At 40.3% G+C, this 20,096-nt stretch overlaps 1 protein-coding gene and 2 long non-coding RNA genes across 11 annotated transcripts in view; 1 reads left to right on the top strand and 2 right to left on the bottom strand.

Moving 5' to 3' along the window:
• Nucleotides 1-2,956: 2,956 nt before the first annotated feature.
• LOC128792698 (uncharacterized) lies at nt 2,957-5,916 on the bottom strand. 2 transcript variants are annotated; one of them, XR_008432522.1, is made up of 3 exons: nt 5,268-5,916; nt 4,657-4,702; nt 2,957-3,674 (listed from the first exon to the last, which is right to left on the bottom strand). It is a non-coding gene; the product is annotated as an uncharacterized LOC128792698 (long non-coding RNA). The 2 variants fall into 2 exon arrangements; XR_008432523.1 differs by having other exon boundaries at nt 5,334-5,916.
• A 48-nt stretch (nt 5,917-5,964) lies between these two features.
• On the top strand, nt 5,965-14,359 carry LOC128792697 (uncharacterized). Of its 4 annotated transcripts, XR_008432518.1 has the most exons (6): nt 5,983-6,040; nt 7,707-7,833; nt 8,378-8,433; nt 11,322-11,424; nt 12,203-12,377; nt 14,218-14,359. It is a non-coding gene; the product is annotated as an uncharacterized LOC128792697 (long non-coding RNA). The 4 variants fall into 4 exon arrangements; XR_008432521.1 differs by lacking the exon at nt 7,707-7,833 and having other exon boundaries at nt 5,991-6,040; XR_008432519.1 differs by lacking the exons at nt 7,707-7,833; nt 8,378-8,433 and having other exon boundaries at nt 5,965-6,040.
• A 1,881-nt stretch (nt 14,360-16,240) lies between these two features.
• The window catches only part of TFDP2 (transcription factor Dp-2), a 52,625-nt gene continuing 48,769 nt past the window's right edge, over nt 16,241-20,096 (bottom strand). For all 5 annotated transcript variants that reach the window (XM_053951312.1, XM_053951316.1, XM_053951314.1 and 2 more), the window contains 2 exons: nt 17,857-17,962; nt 16,241-16,958 (listed from right to left, as the gene is read on the bottom strand). In XM_053951312.1, coding sequence (XP_053807287.1) covers nt 16,790-16,958; nt 17,857-17,962 — 275 coding nt within the window. In that variant the 3' untranslated portion in view covers nt 16,241-16,789. The remainder of the gene's footprint in view (nt 16,959-17,856; nt 17,963-20,096) is intronic.

Here is a 20,096-nt window from a genome sequence, read left to right as displayed (position 1 = left end):
GTATTGTTTTTTGTGGTTTTAATCCCCTGCACCCCGCCTCTTTCTTAGTAGGAGATTTGGAAAGGAAAAATATATTTCTCAGCACCAAGCCCTGCTGAATGATTTCATACAATTCTTTAAATGCAGTGTTCTCAGGAACCTGGTACTGAACCTGGATTTGCCCTATTTAAGTTTACCTCTCTGTGAAGTTTATTCATCACTTTTTATGGAGAGATTGAGTTAAATAGAGCTTGAAGCTGAACAAGAACTTTGCATCAGAGGGTATACTTTGGTCTTCTTAAAAAATGAGGTGAGTCCCCTGTGATGGAAAAAACTGTATAATTTAAGGGTTTCTGGAAAAATCCTAGATGCTAAGAGTATGTGGGCAGCTCTGAGTATGGATTTAAAAAACACAGAATGCTCAAAGCTTTAATCTTACAGATTTTTGCAATTTTTCAGAGCTTTGACTTCCCTGCTAGTGGAAGTGCTAATCATCATCTTACTAGTTGGACACTTTGTTAAAATACCTCAGCATTCACACTAAGTCTACCATCAAACTACAGAAGCCTTTTAATGAATTTATATTTACAGTTTGTGTTAGTATACCTGGAAACTAGTGCTTTTTTTCCTTAGAGAAAAAAACCATCCTGTTAATGTCATCTACCATGACAAATCTTTCATTTAGACAGTTGGGGTTTTTTTTGCATTTTATTAATAGAATATGCTAGGCATAAATGTGTTCAGAAACTACTGTTCAGTTTTGCCTGTAGGTCAGATCTAGCTCTGTACCTGTTGGGAATAGAAAAAGCTTCACCTGCAATGGGCAGAACTCTGGTCTCCCTTTGCTCCAGGCTGATGCAAATGTGGGAATGGCTTGAGGTGATTCTGTGTTCCCCCTGTACACTGGGGGAATAGAATTATTTCATTTAGTTCAGCCCATCCTCTAGATCAATGCTGAGTTATTTTTCTGGTTTGGTATTTATTTATTTTCTTTTAGGTAACACCACGTGGGGTTTCCTTCCAGTTTCCTTTTGAAGAACATCACTTTTGTATTGGAAGCTTTACTTGTATTAGCTGTGCTGAGGGTATAAATCACTGTAGTAACTTTGATCCTCAACTGTTTGGTATTGTGAATCTTTGTCCTGATGCTTGTTTGGTTACAGATGTTGGCTACGCACCAAAAATGGGACTCCTCTTTTACATTAAAAGTTTCCTGACTATGAATAGTCAGTGTTGCTATAGAAAAAGCATCCATCACAGAAGCCTCATTTTAGACTAGTCTTGCAACAGAAGTTGCCCTTCAGTTAAAACATGTAAAACTGCCATTGTCTTGTTAGAAGCATTTTAATATAGATTAGAGTGAGTTCCTCTGTGACATACTTGCTGCAGGTTTTCTTCCTGTCTTAATGGGAGGGGAAAAAACATCAGAGAAAAGCTAAGTCAGAAATTCAGGTTGCTGCAATTTGAAGTTTGTTAATTTGGTGACTGATTCTTAACGTAAAATCATTAGTAGAGCTATCAGAAAATCATTAGCACAAGGGTTACTAGAAACTTGAATGTCACTAGTGTGACTAATGTGTAGTTTGGATCAAATAGCTCTAATAATTTATGACAAAAAGTAAGACTTTTTTTGTCTCTTTAAATCTCAGGCAAGCACCTAAAGAAGCCAGTAAAGGGAATTTCAAAGTTTTGTTCACTAGCATGTACTTAAATCTTTTTATGTGGTCTGAACAGTAAGTATTGCATGGAGCTGTGGAAGCAGTGCCTCATCTTGATTTTGCATTACCTGAAGGGAAATGTTAAAAGTTTAATCTGGATTTGGCAACAATTCCTGTAAAAAGCTCATTGTTATCAATGTATTTGGAACAAAAATCTTCATATTCAAGTATAGAATGTTTATTTAGCTGTGTATATTGGGTATTAGAGAGGATTATCTTATTTTGAATTTGCTTTACAGTTGTATGGAATAAAAATGTGTCCTTCCAGTACCCAAATGTTACGTGACTTGCGAGCATATTATGCTATTTCTGTTTTTCTGACACAAGAGAGCTCCTACAGCGATAACTCCTCCAGGGTTTATTGTCCCTAACAAGGTCTCTCTTAAACCTGCTGGGCTGCAGATTCTAAGTTCAGAAACTGCCACTTCACTCCTAATCACAAATGGGACAGATGCACTTAACACCATAAATATTTTAATGGCTATTATTTAGTACCAAGTTCTCTTAACATTTTAAGTGTTCTTGTGAATGTGAAAAAGCATAATGTATCAGAGCTTGGGTGAGTTTTAGTGTAAGGAATTGGGTTTTTGCTTAACACCAAACTTTTCTTAACGCTTCTTTTGCCTTTCAGTTTTCAGGAGAGGCAAGCACATAATTAGCACAACATTTGTAATTATGCAAGTTCCTCTCTAAATTTATGTGGAGAAATTGCTTGATTTAAACCTTACTTAAAAGTGGTCATAAATTTCAGACCAGTTGATTTAAATACTAGTTTAAAACAAATCCACAGATAAGATTACAAATCTTAACATGCTCTTGAGAGAAGTTGCAGCAATGGCTCTGCCTTATTTTGAGAGCAGCTCATTATTTTGTCCTCTAAGTTGCATAGTAACTTCCTTATTGGGTATAAGGGAATTTTGAAGCTGATAGCACAGAAGGGTTTGCACTGAGGTTCAAGGTGATGTATTAACCTACAGGTGAAGCCTGAAATACCTCTTAATTTTTTAAGTTATCTTAAAGGACACAAAACAAGAATTTGGTGAATAACAACATTACATAAAACCTCTTTCATTTGACAGAGAAAGTTACTGTCCCCAAAGCAAGAGTATACTAAAATGCTTGTAGTTTTCAGCAGTAGTAATAGCCTCACCTAAAGCTGAGGCATCAGGGAAAGAAAGATCATTGAGGCACTGTAGTAGTAAGGTACAAATTGGACTGGAATGGCAGGGCAAGAATGATAACTGTTTATTAAAGAAACCGGGTGAAGCAGCTGTTGGTGAATAATACTGGATGTCATTTGGCCTTAATTGTCTTGTCTACATGGGAAAAGTCATGATAGTGTGTATGGTCTTTATTTCAAGCATGCTTAAAACTTCCCTTAATGACAGAAATTGGGGAGGAAAAAAAAAAAACAAAACCAACCTTTCCAGCATTACTCCGAAGATCTACACTGCTCTGTAGATCTTGAACTTCAACATAGTTTGCATTGACAAGTGTCTCATGGCTCACTCAAACAACTGTGGTCAGACATCTTAATCAGATTACAAATTGGAAATTTCCACACAGTGAAATGTGTCTGGAGTCCCGTTTCTCATGGGGGAGAAGGAAGGGATAGTAATCCAAATTTCTCTTATTACTTCCCCTATTTAAGGCTTAGTTCTAATTTAATGGTAGGAATTATTGTATATGCTCTCTTTCCTTTAGTTAGTGTTAGGTCCCTGTTAGTAGTTAGGTTCACATTTGGTAGTGGAATTAATGAAAGTGTATCAAAGATCCTCATTGATAAAACTTGTAGTTCTCCGAGATCTTCCATTTATTGTTGGAGTTTGGGAGGATGTGTAGAAGAGGACACCTTTCTTCTGAACACAACTGGCTGGTGGGACAAGAGAGAAGATCCCTGTACTGCTAACCAGGTCGTGGTTTATCATCAGTCACACACACAAGCTCTCATTTGAGGTGCTCTTCAGGAAGTGCAGCCTGGAAGGGCCAAGAAAGAGCAATGCAGGTCAGTGCCTATGAACAGCTTAGTGACTTGACCATTTGATCTTTTTGAAATAATGTGCACAGTCTCCAGCTAAAAATAATACATATGATGATTGATCTGGATGCTCCTAATGGCTTGAAAAATACCTTGAAAATTACAGTCTGTCACCTGTATTTTAGTGGATCCATGTGTTTGTCTAAAGACTTGTGCTTCCTGCTGCAGTGTCACACCATCAAGCAGAAAGCTGCTGCAGTAGATCTCATGTTTCCAAATGCCCCAATGTGTTAAAGTAGGTCAGAAATTGCATAAGATGCCATTACTGGAAACTGCTGTAGGCTGACTTGCATATGAAAACTCAGCAGTGCAACTGGCAAATGCACTCTGACAAAGAGAAATGCAGCCATGGCTTAAAACATGACAAGAGAGCTCTCTGAAATCTCCCTAGGATATGAATGGCTGTTGGAATTGTGAGATGTCTTTGCCCCTTCAGTTCATGTTCCTGCTATCTGCTGAGCCAGAGCTGCTTGCCTGGCTTGTCAGGGGGCTCACATTGTTCTTATCTGCAGGGAACTCAGGCACATGGCTCCTTAACTCTTTCTGCACCACACAAAATACGTTCTGTGTTCCCCTGCTGGCCAAGCTCCTTGAGAGCAAACACAGGACCCAGTACACTGCCAGTCATGTAAAGGCAAGAATCTGTAGCAGCTCTTCCATGGAGTGGTTGCTGGTGATCAGTAAGGACCAGTGGGAGTGTGGGGGTAAGTGCACAAGTCTCTGCAGTTTCTCCTGTTCAGTTCAACACCACCAAGCCCAGGGAGCACTGGGCAGGGTACAGCATGTGCATTTTTTGTCTTCCATAGCACTGTTTCAGAGATTTAGCACATTCCTGGATATCCAATTCATACAGTATTTTACTGTATATATAGAGTTACAAAAACATGCCGATGGAGAAGGAAAAAATAAATCTGGAAGTACCTTAGCCACTCCTCAGGGTGCCTGCTTGTTCTGCTGTATGTTCATCCTGTGTCCAAGAAATCAGACCCACTTGGTTAGGAATGTCTGTTGGCCCACTCTCTTCCATGCCCTTGTACTTCACTACATTTTACTTTCAGGTTTTTTATCTTTTAAGAAGTTGAACACAGGAAAGGACAGTCTCCTGTTTTATTGGTTTTTTTTTTGCTACTGATATTTTCTATAAACTTTTCTAACACAGGTTTAACCGGTTGAATAGAAACAAGAGAACTCCCAATTGGGAGGATTATATCCATTTATAATCGGAGTGGGGTACATTTGGCTGCAATTATATTTTAAAATTATTATTATGTTTTTAAATTATCTTTTAGTCCAGTGTGTTTTTTAACTCTGAATGGTTCACTAGTCAGAAAATATACTGCTTGGTGATACATTTTCCAAACATTTGAAATATGGGCACTCCTCCATGAAATGAATTAATTTGCAGTTATTTCTGAAAAATCTTCACCATCCAGGACTGCTTTATTTCCTGGAATTGTTGCATCTCTGTTGGTGTATGTGTCATCATGCCAACCACCCATTTCCTACAGATAAATAGATGGGTCAGTACCAACCATCTCAGGAACACACGCAGTTGTACAGTTAGATGTGCTGGAAGGGCCTGCAGTTAATGTACAAACCTCAGCAGGTCTCTGCCAGTCCAAAAGCTTCTGCTCCTCCTTTTGCTGCTCGAGGGCCAGCAAGTAGTTGTCCGATAAATGCTCTGATACAGTTCACTCAGTCATTTGGCAACGGGCCTCTAGACAGAGCAGCCTTATCGCATCCAATCTTAATTTAATAGACTTAAGGCATTGCCTGATGACAGAAAACAGTAGGTAGAAGTTTGACAGAACATTAAGTAGAAGCTTTTCAGCCTAGATAGGATGTTTAGAACTTGGCTTTAGTCATGCTAATGATAAGATGAGAAAATGTCAAAAGGTGAGAAGGTTTGAAAGTAATAACAATAAAAACCTGAGCCTTCACGGGGCTTACATGAGCCTGGCCATCCTGATTGCAAAGAACCAGCAGCTGTGTCAACCTACATCTTATTAGCAACAGTTACAGCAGCATTTTCTACAGTTTGGTAATTTAGTATTAATTATACTTAATGACTTGTTTATGGTAATGTGGAAGTGTTATCTTAGCGTTAGGATGCTAATTCCAAGCTCTTCAGAAACCGGGGATGTTTCTAAGCAGGTGGATGTGGCAGCAGTGTTCCGCAGGTTCGCGGTGCGCCAGGCCCGCGTTCGCTGCGCTCCCGCCCCCGCGGCCGCGCGCGCGGCCGTTACCGGTGAGGGCAGGGGCGAGCCCGGGCCCCTCAGGGGACGGAGCGGCCGGCGGGGCGCAGGTACCGCGGGCGGGCAGCCAGGGCAGGGGCGGCCCCCGGCAGGGGCAGCCCCCGGCAGGGGCAGCCGGCCGCGCCGGGCCGGCGGCGGAGCGGGTGCGGTGCCCGGCGGTACGGGAGCCAAACGCCGCCGGCCCGCCTGGGCTCGGCCCTGCGGGCTCTGGGGCGGGTCCCGGCCTGTGCGTGCCCCCGGAGCTGGGGAGGGGAAGGCGCTGAGCGCGGGGCTCCGCTCCGGAGCGCAGGGGGCGTGCGGAACCTGCGCGGGGCGGTGGCGGGGAGAGAGCAGCGGCGGCTTTGCTGGGCAGCGAGTGCGGAAAGCGGCACAGGCTGTGCCATCGCCGAGAGCCGAGCGGGCCGGGAGCACACGGGCAGACACGGGAACTCGGCAAATCCAGGCCGGGTCCTCAAGACCGGGATGCAGTTTCTTGGAAAGGAGAGTAATATGGGTGTTGTGGTCGAAAGCGGTCGTTCCAAAACAGTAGATTTAAAGCACAAGAACTGCCTCTTAACAAAACTCATGAACATGCAAACACCTCTTTTTCTGATGCTTAACTAAGGTGTGGCCTTAAAGCATGCTGGCAGTTGTGGAAGCTCCACGGGTTTGTTTTTTACCCCCCTTAAGAAATAACTCTTACCTTTTCCACAGAGCAGCGTGGGTGCGGTGGGGGCAGTCACCGCGGGCTGTCTGTGCTGCGCTCACACCCTGCCTTTCCTTGCAGGAGCTTGTTCTCCATGCACTGAGCCCAGTCCTGTTACTGGGAGCTCTGCTTGCTGTTTTCATTTCACTCTGCAGAGCTGGAGACTTAAATTATATACAGGTCAATGCTAGGACATTTTCGTGGAGCTTACTCATTTGAAGTTTTTTAACTTCTCAATGTGCCAAGACACTTATGTCCTTATGGTGTTTATTTATTAAAAATAACTATCTTGCTTATGCCAGCAGCTGCTGTAAAAATGCAGTTTGCTGCTTTTTACATAATATGGCATTAAATGTAACTTTTGCTATTTAATATTTGAAAAATAATGTTCAGTTAATCATGGCAGAGTAATTGAATATAATATTTGTATGTAATATTGTCATTACTGCATAATCTGGACTTTAATGTCAGGATGATGAAAACTTGAGTTAGCACAGTTAACTCCCGACCAAGGAAGAGTATTGGCTGTGTGGTTTCATGTCTTGTACAAGAAATGTGCTTAGGCAATTTTGCCATTTTATATCTTTGTTTGCCACCTTATGCTGGAAGAACACAAACCCTACTGTTTGCTTACTTCTTCCTTTTGATGTCAGCTCGTTATTGTAGGCTTTTCTATCACTTGCTGCACGGCTTTGCCTGGGACAGTGGTTTTCAGTTTTTTAATGGGTCTGTGAGTTGAGTGGCCGGTGAGAGATTCTTGAAATGTTACAAAACCGAGCCTGCAATGACTTGTCCGGGGGCAGCTGTAAGAACCAGTGGCCAGCAGTGCCTTCAACAATTCGGGATTTGATTTAACCTTTGTGACAGATGGGAAGTTCTGTGAAATATATAGGAACAGTTTATTCTATTTCGCTACCCCTAAACTGTGGTTCAGCAAGAAGAAGTCCCAGTGACATTAGGTTTTTCAGCCTTTTGAGTGATTTCCAGTCGGAGGATCAGAACAGGAATTCAATATTCTGTGGGACCCCCAGAGCAGGCGGGTCCCTCCCCCGGCAGGCGAAGGACGGGCACTGCAGCACAGCTGAGCCTCTTCAGGAGCAACCTACACGGATCACACGGCTCAGGGCAGCACTCGTGACACGGCACTCGGACAATGAAGTATTGTTCACATTTATCTCTTATCCTACACTTGGGCTTGAGACAGAGTTTAATGAATAATAAACCTACACAAATTTGGGGGTTTTCTGGTTTTCCTGAATGTTTCCAGATATTTTTGCTTTCTAACGGAATGTGTGGAATTCAACAAGATACAGTTTTAAATACTGTTATTTCTAACCAAGGAAAATATTTGAGAGAGCACCTTAATCCTGCAGCAGTTACCATTGCTTGATTCCTTTTTTTTAGGAAGCATACAGATTTACTTACCTGAAGAAAAACATAAAGTAGTTTATATGATGGTATCTGGTTGGACAGTCAGAGAAACTCTGACTAAAAGTATTTGTAATTTCAGAGAGCACTATTTGCAGACTTCTTAGAGATCCATGCTGAGTCCTTAGAAAAGATGAAATGGGCTTTTATGCTTTCACATCTCCTCGGTTGCTTTGTTGGGTTCCTGGGGTGGAGATCCCCAGCTGAAAACATAGCTCAAAGAAATAAGGATTCTTTAGAGGAGAGTATTTATTCTAACCAGGTTCACCATCAGCTTAATGTTTCAGAATCATTCTGATAGTAACTTACGGAGCACTGACACAAAAGAAGGTAAGGATTTTTAGACTTTTTTTTTTAAGAAGCATAAATAAGCTGTGAATATCTTTATTGTTGATATAAAGACTATACCCTCTCATCCTCTCATTTCTGCAGTTGTGTTTCTTGCCCATAAAAAAGACTTTGTAAGAGTTTTGAGGTGGTTATTTGCCAAATCTGTTAGTGAAAATGCTTTCCCAAATATGCTATTGCATTTTAGATGAAAGGAATTTGTGGTAGAGTTTCTAGTTATTACACAAGAATGAACTTACAATTTTGCAAGTCTTCTTCTATTGTCTTTAACCTTTACTTTTAGCTGGTTTGAGATTAAAAATAATGAGTCGTGGGTCTTCTCTGCACATGGAGAAAAGCAATCACTGTGACATTACTTGATGTTTTCATATTTGGCAGAGTTGGAAAACCAACACAGAGGATGAAGAGGGACAGCATCTAATGCTGCCTAAATTCTTGTCATTTGGATTCTTGCTATCTAAGTAGGACGGTGTTTGGAAGGATATATGTTCAGAGTCTATAGGTGTTTGAAGAGTGTTCAGCAGGATAGATCTAGCATGAAACTGGGGGAACACACCCTGTTTCTGGGCCTTGTCTTAGCTATAAATTAGGTGTGTGTCTTGAATGGATAGGGACAACAGTATCCCTAAACATTTTGTGAGTTATCAAAATGTAACAATTTCAGAAGTCCAGCATCTCTCCCTGGGTAATGACACAGGAGGTTGCTCAGAATGACCAGCCAAGGAGGATGCAGTTGCTAGACTGGTGTTTTCAATAACCAAAGGATGCAATGTTTCCCATTTAAGCAGGGCAGGTCCTTCTTTTCCTAATGAGGTGCACAGACTGGCAGTGTTAACCTTGAGCGACCTTTTCTCTGCAGTGTTCTTCTCAAAGACAAGCTCGGTCCTGTTGCCTTGAAATTCTTTTATTCAGTTCTACAGTTAAGGTTTACATTTCAGTTCACAGAAAACTTGTTCTTCTCCAAAGCATACACAGCTTTCACCTCAGCCAGACTGCTCCCCACCACCACTGACAATGTACAATTCCCACTTCCAGCATTTTCAGTAAACATGGGATCAATTGAGTATACAGAAAAAGCTTCTATAAAATTTCCATTAAAAAAATAACAAGTATTTATTTACAAAGTGTTTGCTACTACAAAGTAATATTTCCTATTGGTTCAAATATGCTATTTGCTAATGCCAGTGTTCCTATTAGGAAAGTAAAACTTTGTATATGCACTTTTCTTTATATCTTTGTCAGTGTTTAAAGCACATAAAATACTACCACATTCTTTTTTACACTACTCCTAGCCACATAAAATGTGGTAGTGGAAATTAACACTATTTGTTCAGGACAAAAAATCAGCATAGCTTAATAGCAGACTTTCTGCAAAAATAAAACTTTAGTTTATAATTTATAGGTTTTTGGAAAGAAAGAAATCTATGGAGAACTCAAAATATGCAGCAAATGAAGATGAATGGGAAACTCGGGCTTTCCTGAAGATACAAGAGTTTAGCCAAGAAAAGGGAGAAAAATTTCCACCGAAATGTTTGTGTGATGCTTTGTGCCAATACACATCTTGGGAGAGAAAGATGAGTAGATTAAAAAAATTAATTAAAACTTCAAATCCCATATAATTAGCATGCTTGTAATTGGATTTGTCTCTTCCCACCTACCATGTTTACAAAATCCTGCTTTGAGTTCAGCATTGAGGTCATTAAATAGCTTTGTCCATGACTGGCCTTGTTCTTAAAAAGTTTAATTTAAAAGTTAATGGACTTTCAAGTGGTTTTTGCATTTTAAATATAAAAAGGAAGTGTCTCTACAATTACTTCCATGTAGAATATAGTGGGTATTAAAAAGTGCTTGTAAGGGAGGGACAGACCTGCCTTTTCTACCCCTTGCTGCATGTTGTAGCACCTTCAGAACATGGGCTGATGGCACACCAGCATTCAGAATTCAGTGTCAGTCCTCCTTGCCAAGGACTCATCTCATGCCAGATCATCCCCCACGTGCCAGCAAACAAGTCCTGGTGTAAAACTCTGCCTGTGCTTGCTGGTCAGTTTCTCCTGATGCTGAGTAGGATATGCAAACACAAGGCTTGTGTCTTGGTCCCAGGGCATGGTTTGCAGTCAGGGCCTGAGGAACGAGAACAGGCTCACATCCTGCTTCTTACAGGTTCGTTCAAAGTAGGATTCTTTTTTTTTTTTTACAGTAGGTGCTTGTGAGATACAGTGTCATAACATTTGCATATGCTTCTCTGAAATATTTTTCATGTATACAGCGTGGCCTTTAGGACAAAGGAATGTTTCAGAAACTTGTATGATGGGTTGTGATTCAGCTGGTGTTTTCCTGGGGAAATTCCAAGAGATCCACTTAATCCCTAAATTAGTACAACCAAATCTACTAATTGTTAAACTTACAACAGCAATTTAACAAACACATCAAAAAGCCTGGAGACTGGTTTTGTGGACTTAACTTTTTCTGATAGTTTTAACTTTTGTGGCCATTCAGAATATTGTATGTGACCTGAAAATACCAGCAGGAAGAGCTGTAGATATGTGATGTTCTTCCCTCTCTGGCTGCCTGGCTCACGTGAGTAGGCAGCATGGGCAGCACAGGAACCAGGCAGTGTGAGGGACAAGTGTTTCACTCAGCCTGGAGAGAAGAATGGGCTAAAACCAACTCACCAGTAAAGACTCAATTTGTCTTGGAAAGTTTCTGCATAGATGAGTTTGATTTGCATCTACAGCTGCGTTTAAATTTGACATTGCTGTATCCTGCTATCCCATGCTTTCCATATATCTAAAGTCCCTATGCCTGGAGAATGTTGAGTACTTAAGAATGGCATTTAGAGAAATCATATTTAAGCGATTGCACTTTTCTAGCCAATACAGAAGACGAAGAAGAGATGCAAGTTTGGGCTACTGGGAGGTTCCTGTATCTGCTTGGAATTATCATGGCTCTGTTACAGAGATTGACTTGACCCAGGTTAGTCTGCTTTTCTTCTTAGATAAATGCAAAAGTATTTATTTGTTCCATATTGGTCCTAAGTAGGAGGCTTTCCCTTGGGATTTGGATGGTTAGATCTCAGATGTTACTTCTGACCAATTCTGAGCAAGGATTTTTGGTGTCCTGCAGTTTAGGTGGATATCCTAAATGTTGGATTCTTAGGTACTGTCAAAAATATGGAAGCAGAAAACATTTTGGCTTTGTCTGATCTGTGGGTGGGCAGGCAAGGTAGTATTAAGGGTGGAGAGTGGCAATCCAGCTGAGATAAAGAGCCCTTTCAGTTACTGCCAGACTGCTGTAATGAGCATTCCTTCCCCTCCCTGTCCAGTGCCAGCTGGGGAGGGATCCGTGGATGCCACCGCAGGCATTCAGACTAAAGGAGCTGGGGGGCTCTTGCACACGCAGCTCGGCAGCAACCTGGAAGGACAATTCCATTTGCAGATGGAATGAACAACTGGAGTAACATTGGTTATGGGTATTTTTTGGCAATATACCTGGACTGGGGAGAGAAGAGTTCCTCACAGTCTCTTAAAAATACTCACCAAACAAAATTCTAACAGTTAAACAGGAAAGAGATAATCTGATTTTGGAACTTTGTTAAGTCTAAGGAATGAGTTTCATTAAGTTTTATGGTATCAGGATTGGGTTATGAGAACACCTGCCAACAGAAAATTAAGTATTTAGAGCTTTTCATGTGCTCAGGTAGGTGTGTGATGTCCACAAAATCACAAATGATTTATTGGTGCATTGCTTGCAGGCAGAGGCCAGATTTCAAGAAGTGGCACACTTTTAAACAACCATTAACAGGTCCTTGGCTTCGCCCTCCCCTGTTCATCACTAATGCTGCAAGAGGCACCACTTCCCAGTGCTGTCACCTGAGACACCTTCAGCCTCAGAGTGACCCAACTGCAGCAGAAGGATGTCACCTCAAAGTATGGCTATTACTAGAATTTTTTAAATCAAAAATTAAAAAAGCACACATAGTCTTTCCCCAGCTCATTACATCTGGTTATTTAATATAATGATGTTCCTGAGAGATTCCTGGAATGAAAAGATATAAATGAGGAGTCAGGCAGAAGAGAGCTTGCTTTGGTTTGTTTTCTCTATACTGTACCCTGTGGTACTGGCTTTCATTTTAAATGAATCCAAACCCCAAATATCTTTAACTTGCTAAAAGCAAAGTATTTACAATCAACTGCCTGAATTATTTTCAACTGAAAAATGCCAGTTAACTACAAAAAGGAGTATTGCCCAGAGTTCAAATATGGTTAAGTTTCAGCCACACTCTTGAATTAAAGTGGTGGATATGGTCAAAAGAAAGAGCACTTGAAATTTTAAACCTTAACTGTGGAATTCTAAATTCAAGCATCATTTCATGTATGAACATGTACTTGAAGGCCTCATTTTTCTTTAAAAAACAACAGGGTTCAAATTTGGTTATTAGGCCTTTTTACATAATGTTACTTCATGCTGACATAGTTGATCAGCAGAAGCCCTTCTGTGGGAATTCTGTATCTTCAGCAATTTCTAGCTACTCAAAAGGATTTAGGGGTATTTGTAAGCTTTAGTTTTAAAATTAAAACCCCTTAACCAAAATGGAAACACTTAAAGCAGGTTTTTTACTGAGTTTATGGTGTTAGTTTAAGTCATACTTTCAGTTGAACTGGTCTTATTTGCTAGATACACATACTTTCTGAGATTAGGTGGATTGTTGGCATTAATTCCAGTGTGGAGATGAGAAGACTGGTGCACTTTAATACACTTTTAAATACCAAAATCCACAAACATTGTGTCAGATTTCCATATAATGGAAAAATGCTGTCTCCCACTTGGAGTTTTTCATCTAGATAGTGGAGCTGACCACTTTTTCTAAGTCAAATTTAGATTTTTCAAGCACCACAAAGTTAGTCCAGAAATAAAGTTGTTTACGGCACTATAGCTATAAAGGCATTTACATACAGCATTATATTGCTTGCAGTCAAGTGCCTCCTGAATGTAAAACCAAGAGAGAGCGTTCAAGACACAGAAACATCACTTAAATTTATTTTAAATATAAGTTGCATGAAAATTGAAGTGTCACCTTTTTCTTATAAGAAGTATGATCTAGTACCAGGTGCTGCTTTATTCCTGTCAATGAATGTCAGGGGTACTGCATGAGACAGGAGATGATGAGGGAACTGAAGAGAAAATGGGAAAACCAGTCTTGGTCATGACCATTTTATTATGGAAAGTGTTTGCTGGCTCTCAGCAGGAGGCAGAGCCTGTGTGTGAAGCAGCTGAGCATAAGCACTGCCATGAGCTCAGTGAGAGCTCTGTGGTTTGTTAATATTCTCAACTCCCTTGTTACTCACAATTGCAGCAGCTGCCTTTGGTGAGGTCTTGCATTTACCTGTTTTGGTTTGCAGTTTTTGTGTCCTTTTTAAATATGGCAGCTAAGATCACCAGGAATGATGGAAAAGTTTGCCTGAGACCATACACAGGTGACTGTGGCTGGATAAGGCCCTAAATTCTCCTAGTTCTCAGACTTTAGTGTAGCCACAAGACCGCAGTGCTTCAGTTGAACTTCATCCTCAACTGGTACTTGGCACAAGGAAGCCCAAGGAAAGAATTTACTTTTGAAGTCTCTTCTAAATGTTTTAACTTGTTTTGTCCTTTGTATTCAACTAGTCCAGGAAAAATAACTTTTAAAGCTTTCGTTCAACTGTCAAATAAATGTTATGTGCTCCCATATTTTTTATTTTTTATCTTTATTTATCTTTATTTATTTGATAGTTTGATGTTTGCCAGAAAGCAAGCAGCTGCGCAGGCTGCAGCTTTGAAGGGCACAGACATCAACGGAGGAAAGATGTCACTGAAGATCTTCCCTCTGTAAAGCAGAAAGCTCACTGACTGCTAATAAAATACATTCCATTTCTGGGTGGGAAGCCTTTTTTTGCCAGGTTCTTATAGTTCAAAGTGCTGCTCTTTAGGAACTGTTTAGTGTTTTGCTGTTTTTACTTTTTACACAGATCTTGAGGGGGAAGTGTGAATAAAGTGTAAAGTTAAATGTGTCCCTAATGTATTGTTGGGGAGAGGGAGGTATAACTACTTTTGAAAAGATTTCCCTCTTAAAGAATTCCTTAGGATCATGCATATGTAAGCTACCTTTGATCTGTCCTTTCCAATGAAAGCCTACAGACACTGCATTTTTTGAAAAAGCAATGGGTTTTTTAAGAATGAAAGTGATGATCTGTTTAAATGAAATGTCAATCATGAAGCTGACAATTCTGTAGTAATATGTGTGAAGTACCTGTTCCCTTCTCCCCCCATTTCAAAAGTGAGCCACTTGGCTCAATGCACTGACTCTCTCAGCAGGAATATCTTTTTGTATCTGTAAAGCTTTTCTGGTACGGAGGTAGTGTTACAGATCCGGTGGAAGTGAGGGGGTGTAAAGCCCTCAGTCTGCTGTTGCCTATGACCCATGAGCACAGGATGGTCTTAACAGTCTTGCCCCAAGGGTGAATACCATAGCAGGTATTTGTTTGTGCATTTGCTGTTCATTTGTGTAAAATAGATGGCTCAATCAAGAGCCATACCTACATACTGGTGCTGCCCTCATGGTACTCCTCAGGTGCAGGAGTCTGAACTATCTGTGAGAAGTTTCAATCTGGATGCTTCAGTTTGTAATGTAAATATGTGGGTGGTGCTTGTCTACGCCTCACAGTTTTACCTGTCCTGCGAGCAGCCAGCCCTGGGCTAACTCCTGCACAAGGCCAGGCAGCTCTTGAGCTGGAGCCTCATTTTCTCTCTGTAGCTCAGGCTTGATGCTTTTGGATCTTGCTGGCCTGAGTGAGTGCAGGTTTGGCTGTAAAAGATGATGTGGACACAGCTCAGGCTGTGAGAATGACGCTGCCAGCAGCCCAGGGGTAGCTGCTGCCATTGCTCAGGAGAGCAGCAGCACAAGCTGCCTCATCCACCAGTGCAGGAACAGAGCCAGGACAGCTGCCTCAGACAGCTGAGACACGGGGCAACCACCTACAGACAGTGGAAAAACTGGAAAGATTTACCTTATGAAAAATAGTTAGAGGCTAGGCAAAGTCCTAGACACTGCAACACCATGGGAAGAGTACATCTACAGTGTATTTTGCATTGATATTCAAGGTTTTGGTCTTTATGATTGGATGTGATGTTAGCGGTGGAAAACAGCCTCCTGCTGCAAGTCTAATTTAACAGTTCACATGGGATATGTGTTGGGTAACTTGAACCACAGATTATTTTATGTGGTTTGATACAACTTTCAAAGGTGCATCAAGGTGAGTGCAACTGAAGTTACTGATAAGAAAGTCTGTCAGAATCCAAGCTGACCAGATTGCAAAACATGAAATGATGAATTGTTGAAATTTTATTATTTTTCCCTAAGAACCTCAGCCTATGACTTTAAAAGTTATGTGACCTACCCACCCCAAATTTGAAAAGACTGGCTTGAAAACACACTGCCTGAGATCATTAACATGGTGGGAGGCCTTTGTTAAAAAAACAAGACATGCTCTAACATTAAAGGGATTATATAAAGTTAGAACAGTAAAGGAGAAGCTACACTGAATATGCTGTAATCTAGAAATACAATTTTTAAACTTATTTTCCTTGAAAAAAGCTGGTGCAGAGAATACTGTTTTTTCCTGACTGTTTTAATAATGGCTAAGAATAATCACTTATAATAAATTAGGCCTGCAATATAAATGAACACATGAACCTTTTATACTAATGTTACTTGTTACTTTTAGAGTATCTAAAATGGATATAAACTATTTCAAGATTCATTTAATCACTTGCAATTTATATTACTTTAAGAATCTTCTATACAGCAAGTTGAACAGAAAAAAGCAAACATTTTAACAGCTCCTTTTCCCTATAACCACTTTCATACAAGATAGTTTTAAATAACGATTTTAGCACATTTGTGTGTGCTCTCTCCCCCTTTTTCTAAAGGCAGCACAGCCAAAAGACAACACAAGAATCGGCTTTTACTGACTGTCTGTTTTCTTCTCCATCTGAAAAAGACAAGGGGAAAACAGAGACTTGAGTCCCAAAATGGAAAAGATGATCTTAAGGTTTACTTTGCCAAATCTCCAGGGACTTTGTTCTTTTCCTCATTTATAGTTTATAAAACCCACTTTGCTCTGTCTCTGCATGTCACTCTGTGTTCACTTACACAATTCTTCAATTTCAGCTATGGATAAACTTGTTTTGAAGCTTCCATTTTGGTTCACCAAATGCAGTGCAAACCAAGGCAAGAAACCAGTAAAATCCAAACAGGAACTCCCATTAAGAATATTTGAGCAGCATTTTCCATTTTCTACTGTCCTCATTCTGGGGAGGAAGAATCCTCATCTTCATCCTCTTCGTCTTCCTCATTGAAGGAGCAGGGCGTCTCCCCCCGGGATGCTGCACTGCTGGACTGCTGACTGCTAGGGGCAAGCAGCTGCCCAGTTGCTAAGGCCACTTCAGCATCCAAACACAACCCTGGATTCTCACTAGCAAGACAACAGAAAGGGTGAAGTTTAGAGGGTTTCCCGTGAGGTTTTAAGCTTTTTCTTTTTGGCCTCAGCTTTTCCTTTAGTCAAAGAACAAGGAAAAATCCCAAAGTGTTACAGTAAACACAGCTATTAGGAGAGTTGATAAAACACTGGAAAGTTCTATCATAAAAAAAGAATGTTGGGTCACTACCTTTTTTTTTTTCATAAACAACTAGTAGAATTGCTTAAGCTGAAGAAAGAAAAAGGAAATCCATCACAGTTTCATTAATACACAGAAATGTTTGCAATATAAAATGAAGCTATTAAATGCTATGAGAAAGAGACTACTGCTCCAAAATAATAATCCCTATAATAATCTCTATTTCCATTTTTTATGGTACAGGTAACCTCCAAGCAAAGTCTGGCTGCTGAGGTGTATTTAAGATTGGGGTTTTGCACATGGTGTTTTTTTGTTTGGTTGTTGGTTTTTAATTTTAAATTCTTATTAAGTTGTGCAGACTAAACTTCTTTCATAAGAGCTTAAATAGCAGTGCATTTAGAGAGCAGACATTCTTATGCATTCTTCAGAAATCTTACTGGGCTTTTCTCCACATGTAATTATCTATCTGTAGTCCATGCCCAGGCAGGAATTTAAGGTTAATCAGGAAAAGGGGCTTGAAAGCGATTCTATTCTTATGAAACACAGGTACAAAATAGCTGGTATGTTCAATGTTCAAAGCATGTTGATTTGACCTTTCAAATATAATTTTCCTTCAAGGAAGACAGAAATTCTTTTACAATCAAAATCAGCCATGATAATATCTCAATTCCTGCATGCAAATGGTATGAAATAGCAAGGTTACTAAAGTACCACAAGCATATATAACTATCCTTGAATAAAAATTATTTTATTTACCTTGATTTAGCATCATAAGTGCCTCCAGCTGCCTCGAAATGGGAAACTGCTTGTGCTGAACTCGAAAGTAACCCTTGGTTTATCCAGGAAAATCCCGCAGACATATCTAGAAGAAACCATAACTATTTATGATAGTTACTTACATTTTTTCTTCCTTTTACAATTTTAAACTTTGCATTCTCTTTGCAGTTAGGATCACTTAATTTAGTTTAGAAGGTACCAGTAGCTTGAGTTTTGTACTGTAACTGTGTCCTGTTTAATCAAGATAAAATTATATCCTGTGTTTGTGGATGCACTTAAGCCTTGCACTCAGCTTTGCCCTCTGTCTGAAGAAGATTCACCTGGCTGGTGGCTGTGTGCAATCACAGGTATCTGAAATAAGAGTTCTGGAGTCCTTCATGGAAACTTGCTGCCACAGCCTGACCCTGTGAAATGCCCGGACAGCTCCAAGTGCCTTGGCTGTCTCACTTGGTGAAGGTACAAAAGGAAATGTATTTATTTGGGTTTGAGATAGTGCAGTGAAGCCACCCAGGCAGTCTCTGTGTTGCTGTGTGTGTTCTGGTGGCCAAAGGCAGTTTCAGCTGGTGCTCTCATGGCTGACTGTGGACATGCACAGACCATGGCAAAGGGCTGGTGCCAAGAATGGAAGAGGATGCACATGAGACATAAAAGGTGCTCTCCTCCCTAGGGATAGGAAATGGGGGGGGTTAAGACCATTAAAATGGTCTGGCAATAATGCCAAGTTTCTTTAGGTAGTTTGTTGACCCCTGAGAGATGTGAGAGGTTACTTACAAGCCCCATAGTACTTGTTTTCAAATTCCCTAACAAGTTATGCCTGTCAGTTGTTTCCAGTTACACACATTTCTGCCAAGAGAATCACCAAAACAAGTTTACTGACCTGATTACATTTATGGGATTTTTTTTTGGTGTGTGTGTTTTTAATTTGTTTCTTAAATAAGACATTTCTATTCACCTACTCAAATTCTATCTTGACACAAAGTTAACATCAAAAAAAGTTACCAAAACTGTCTAGTTCTTTTCCATGGTACTTGCATGTGGTTCCAGCTGGATGCATTAAATCAGAAGTTAGAGTCCTTACTCTTAAATTCTATGCCTAACCAAGCCTCTGCTTTAGACAGCACATTGGGACTGTACTACTCATAATTATCTAGAATTGTTCTGTAACAGCAGGTAAGAGGAATAACTGTGGTTGTTACATACACATTTTCATTTGTCCTTGTGTTCCTCTAGATTTGGCAATGTTGCCTAGCACAGGGACTGTTTTAAGCAGGTTGACACAGCCATGTAAACTGGCTCACCATCCACTGGGATGGATCCACAGATTATCTTGGTTTGTGCTGTGGAAAGCTGTTGTAGCAAGGTATTTAAATGTCGTGGTACAAAGCAAGGCTAGCAAGGGTGGTGTTCCTGGCAGCAGTCCTTGGAACATGATAGCAAACGTTGGTAAGTGGCAGTTTTAGGGTGATCTGTGAGGACAGAATAGACGAGAACAGTTAAATGTAGATGGAGCTCCATGTCTTTCATCAAGATTGCCTGAAATGCAGGTTTCATATTACAGAGAACATGTTCTCACAGCTTCCTCCTGTCTGTGCAGGAGGCTAAATCATTTGGAATGACTGCGTTGTATTTAGACTAATAGAGCTGTACCAAAGTGTTGTTCATATACCTGTGTGTACATGTTTAATTTTTCAGAAGAATAACAAGACACTGCTAGTAGTCTTGTGGTTTATTAAGATTTCTGGATAATAGCTCGTTAGTTTTCTTTTTGAAGAACAAAGTAGAAGCATGGCAGAAAGGTGGTTCATAAAAGCATAGCCCTGCCTTGTATTTTCATTGCCTTATATTTCTAAATTCAATTTTCCAGTGGACTCTGAGGAGCAAGGGATAAGAAGTTTGTGAAAGATGGGGAGTTTAAGCCATTTCCAGTATAGAAAAGTCTGTCAAAATAGAAGTGTGCCTACAATGAAAAGACTTATTTCTTCTGGCAGTGTAGATCAATTACTAATAGCTACACTTAAAACCAGGGAAAGCAGTTTGAATAAACCTTCTTCCCAAGGTTGTGCAGTCCAATCTAGTAGTGACATTGTGATGTACTAGGCATACTTGTAGCAGATACACTTGTAGAAATTTATACTTCATTTGAGAAGGCTCTAAAGCAATACCCTCAATAGCTTTAGCAGTTAATGTACAAATGCTGCAAGGGAGTGTTGTTTACATCT

Source organism: Vidua chalybeata, chromosome 10 (genome assembly GCF_026979565.1).
Source record: "Vidua chalybeata isolate OUT-0048 chromosome 10, bVidCha1 merged haplotype, whole genome shotgun sequence".
NCBI classification, from domain to species: Eukaryota; Metazoa; Chordata; class Aves; order Passeriformes; family Viduidae; genus Vidua; species Vidua chalybeata.
Note: the sequence above shows the minus strand (reverse complement) of the source record. Positions and strands in the feature narration are given on the sequence as shown.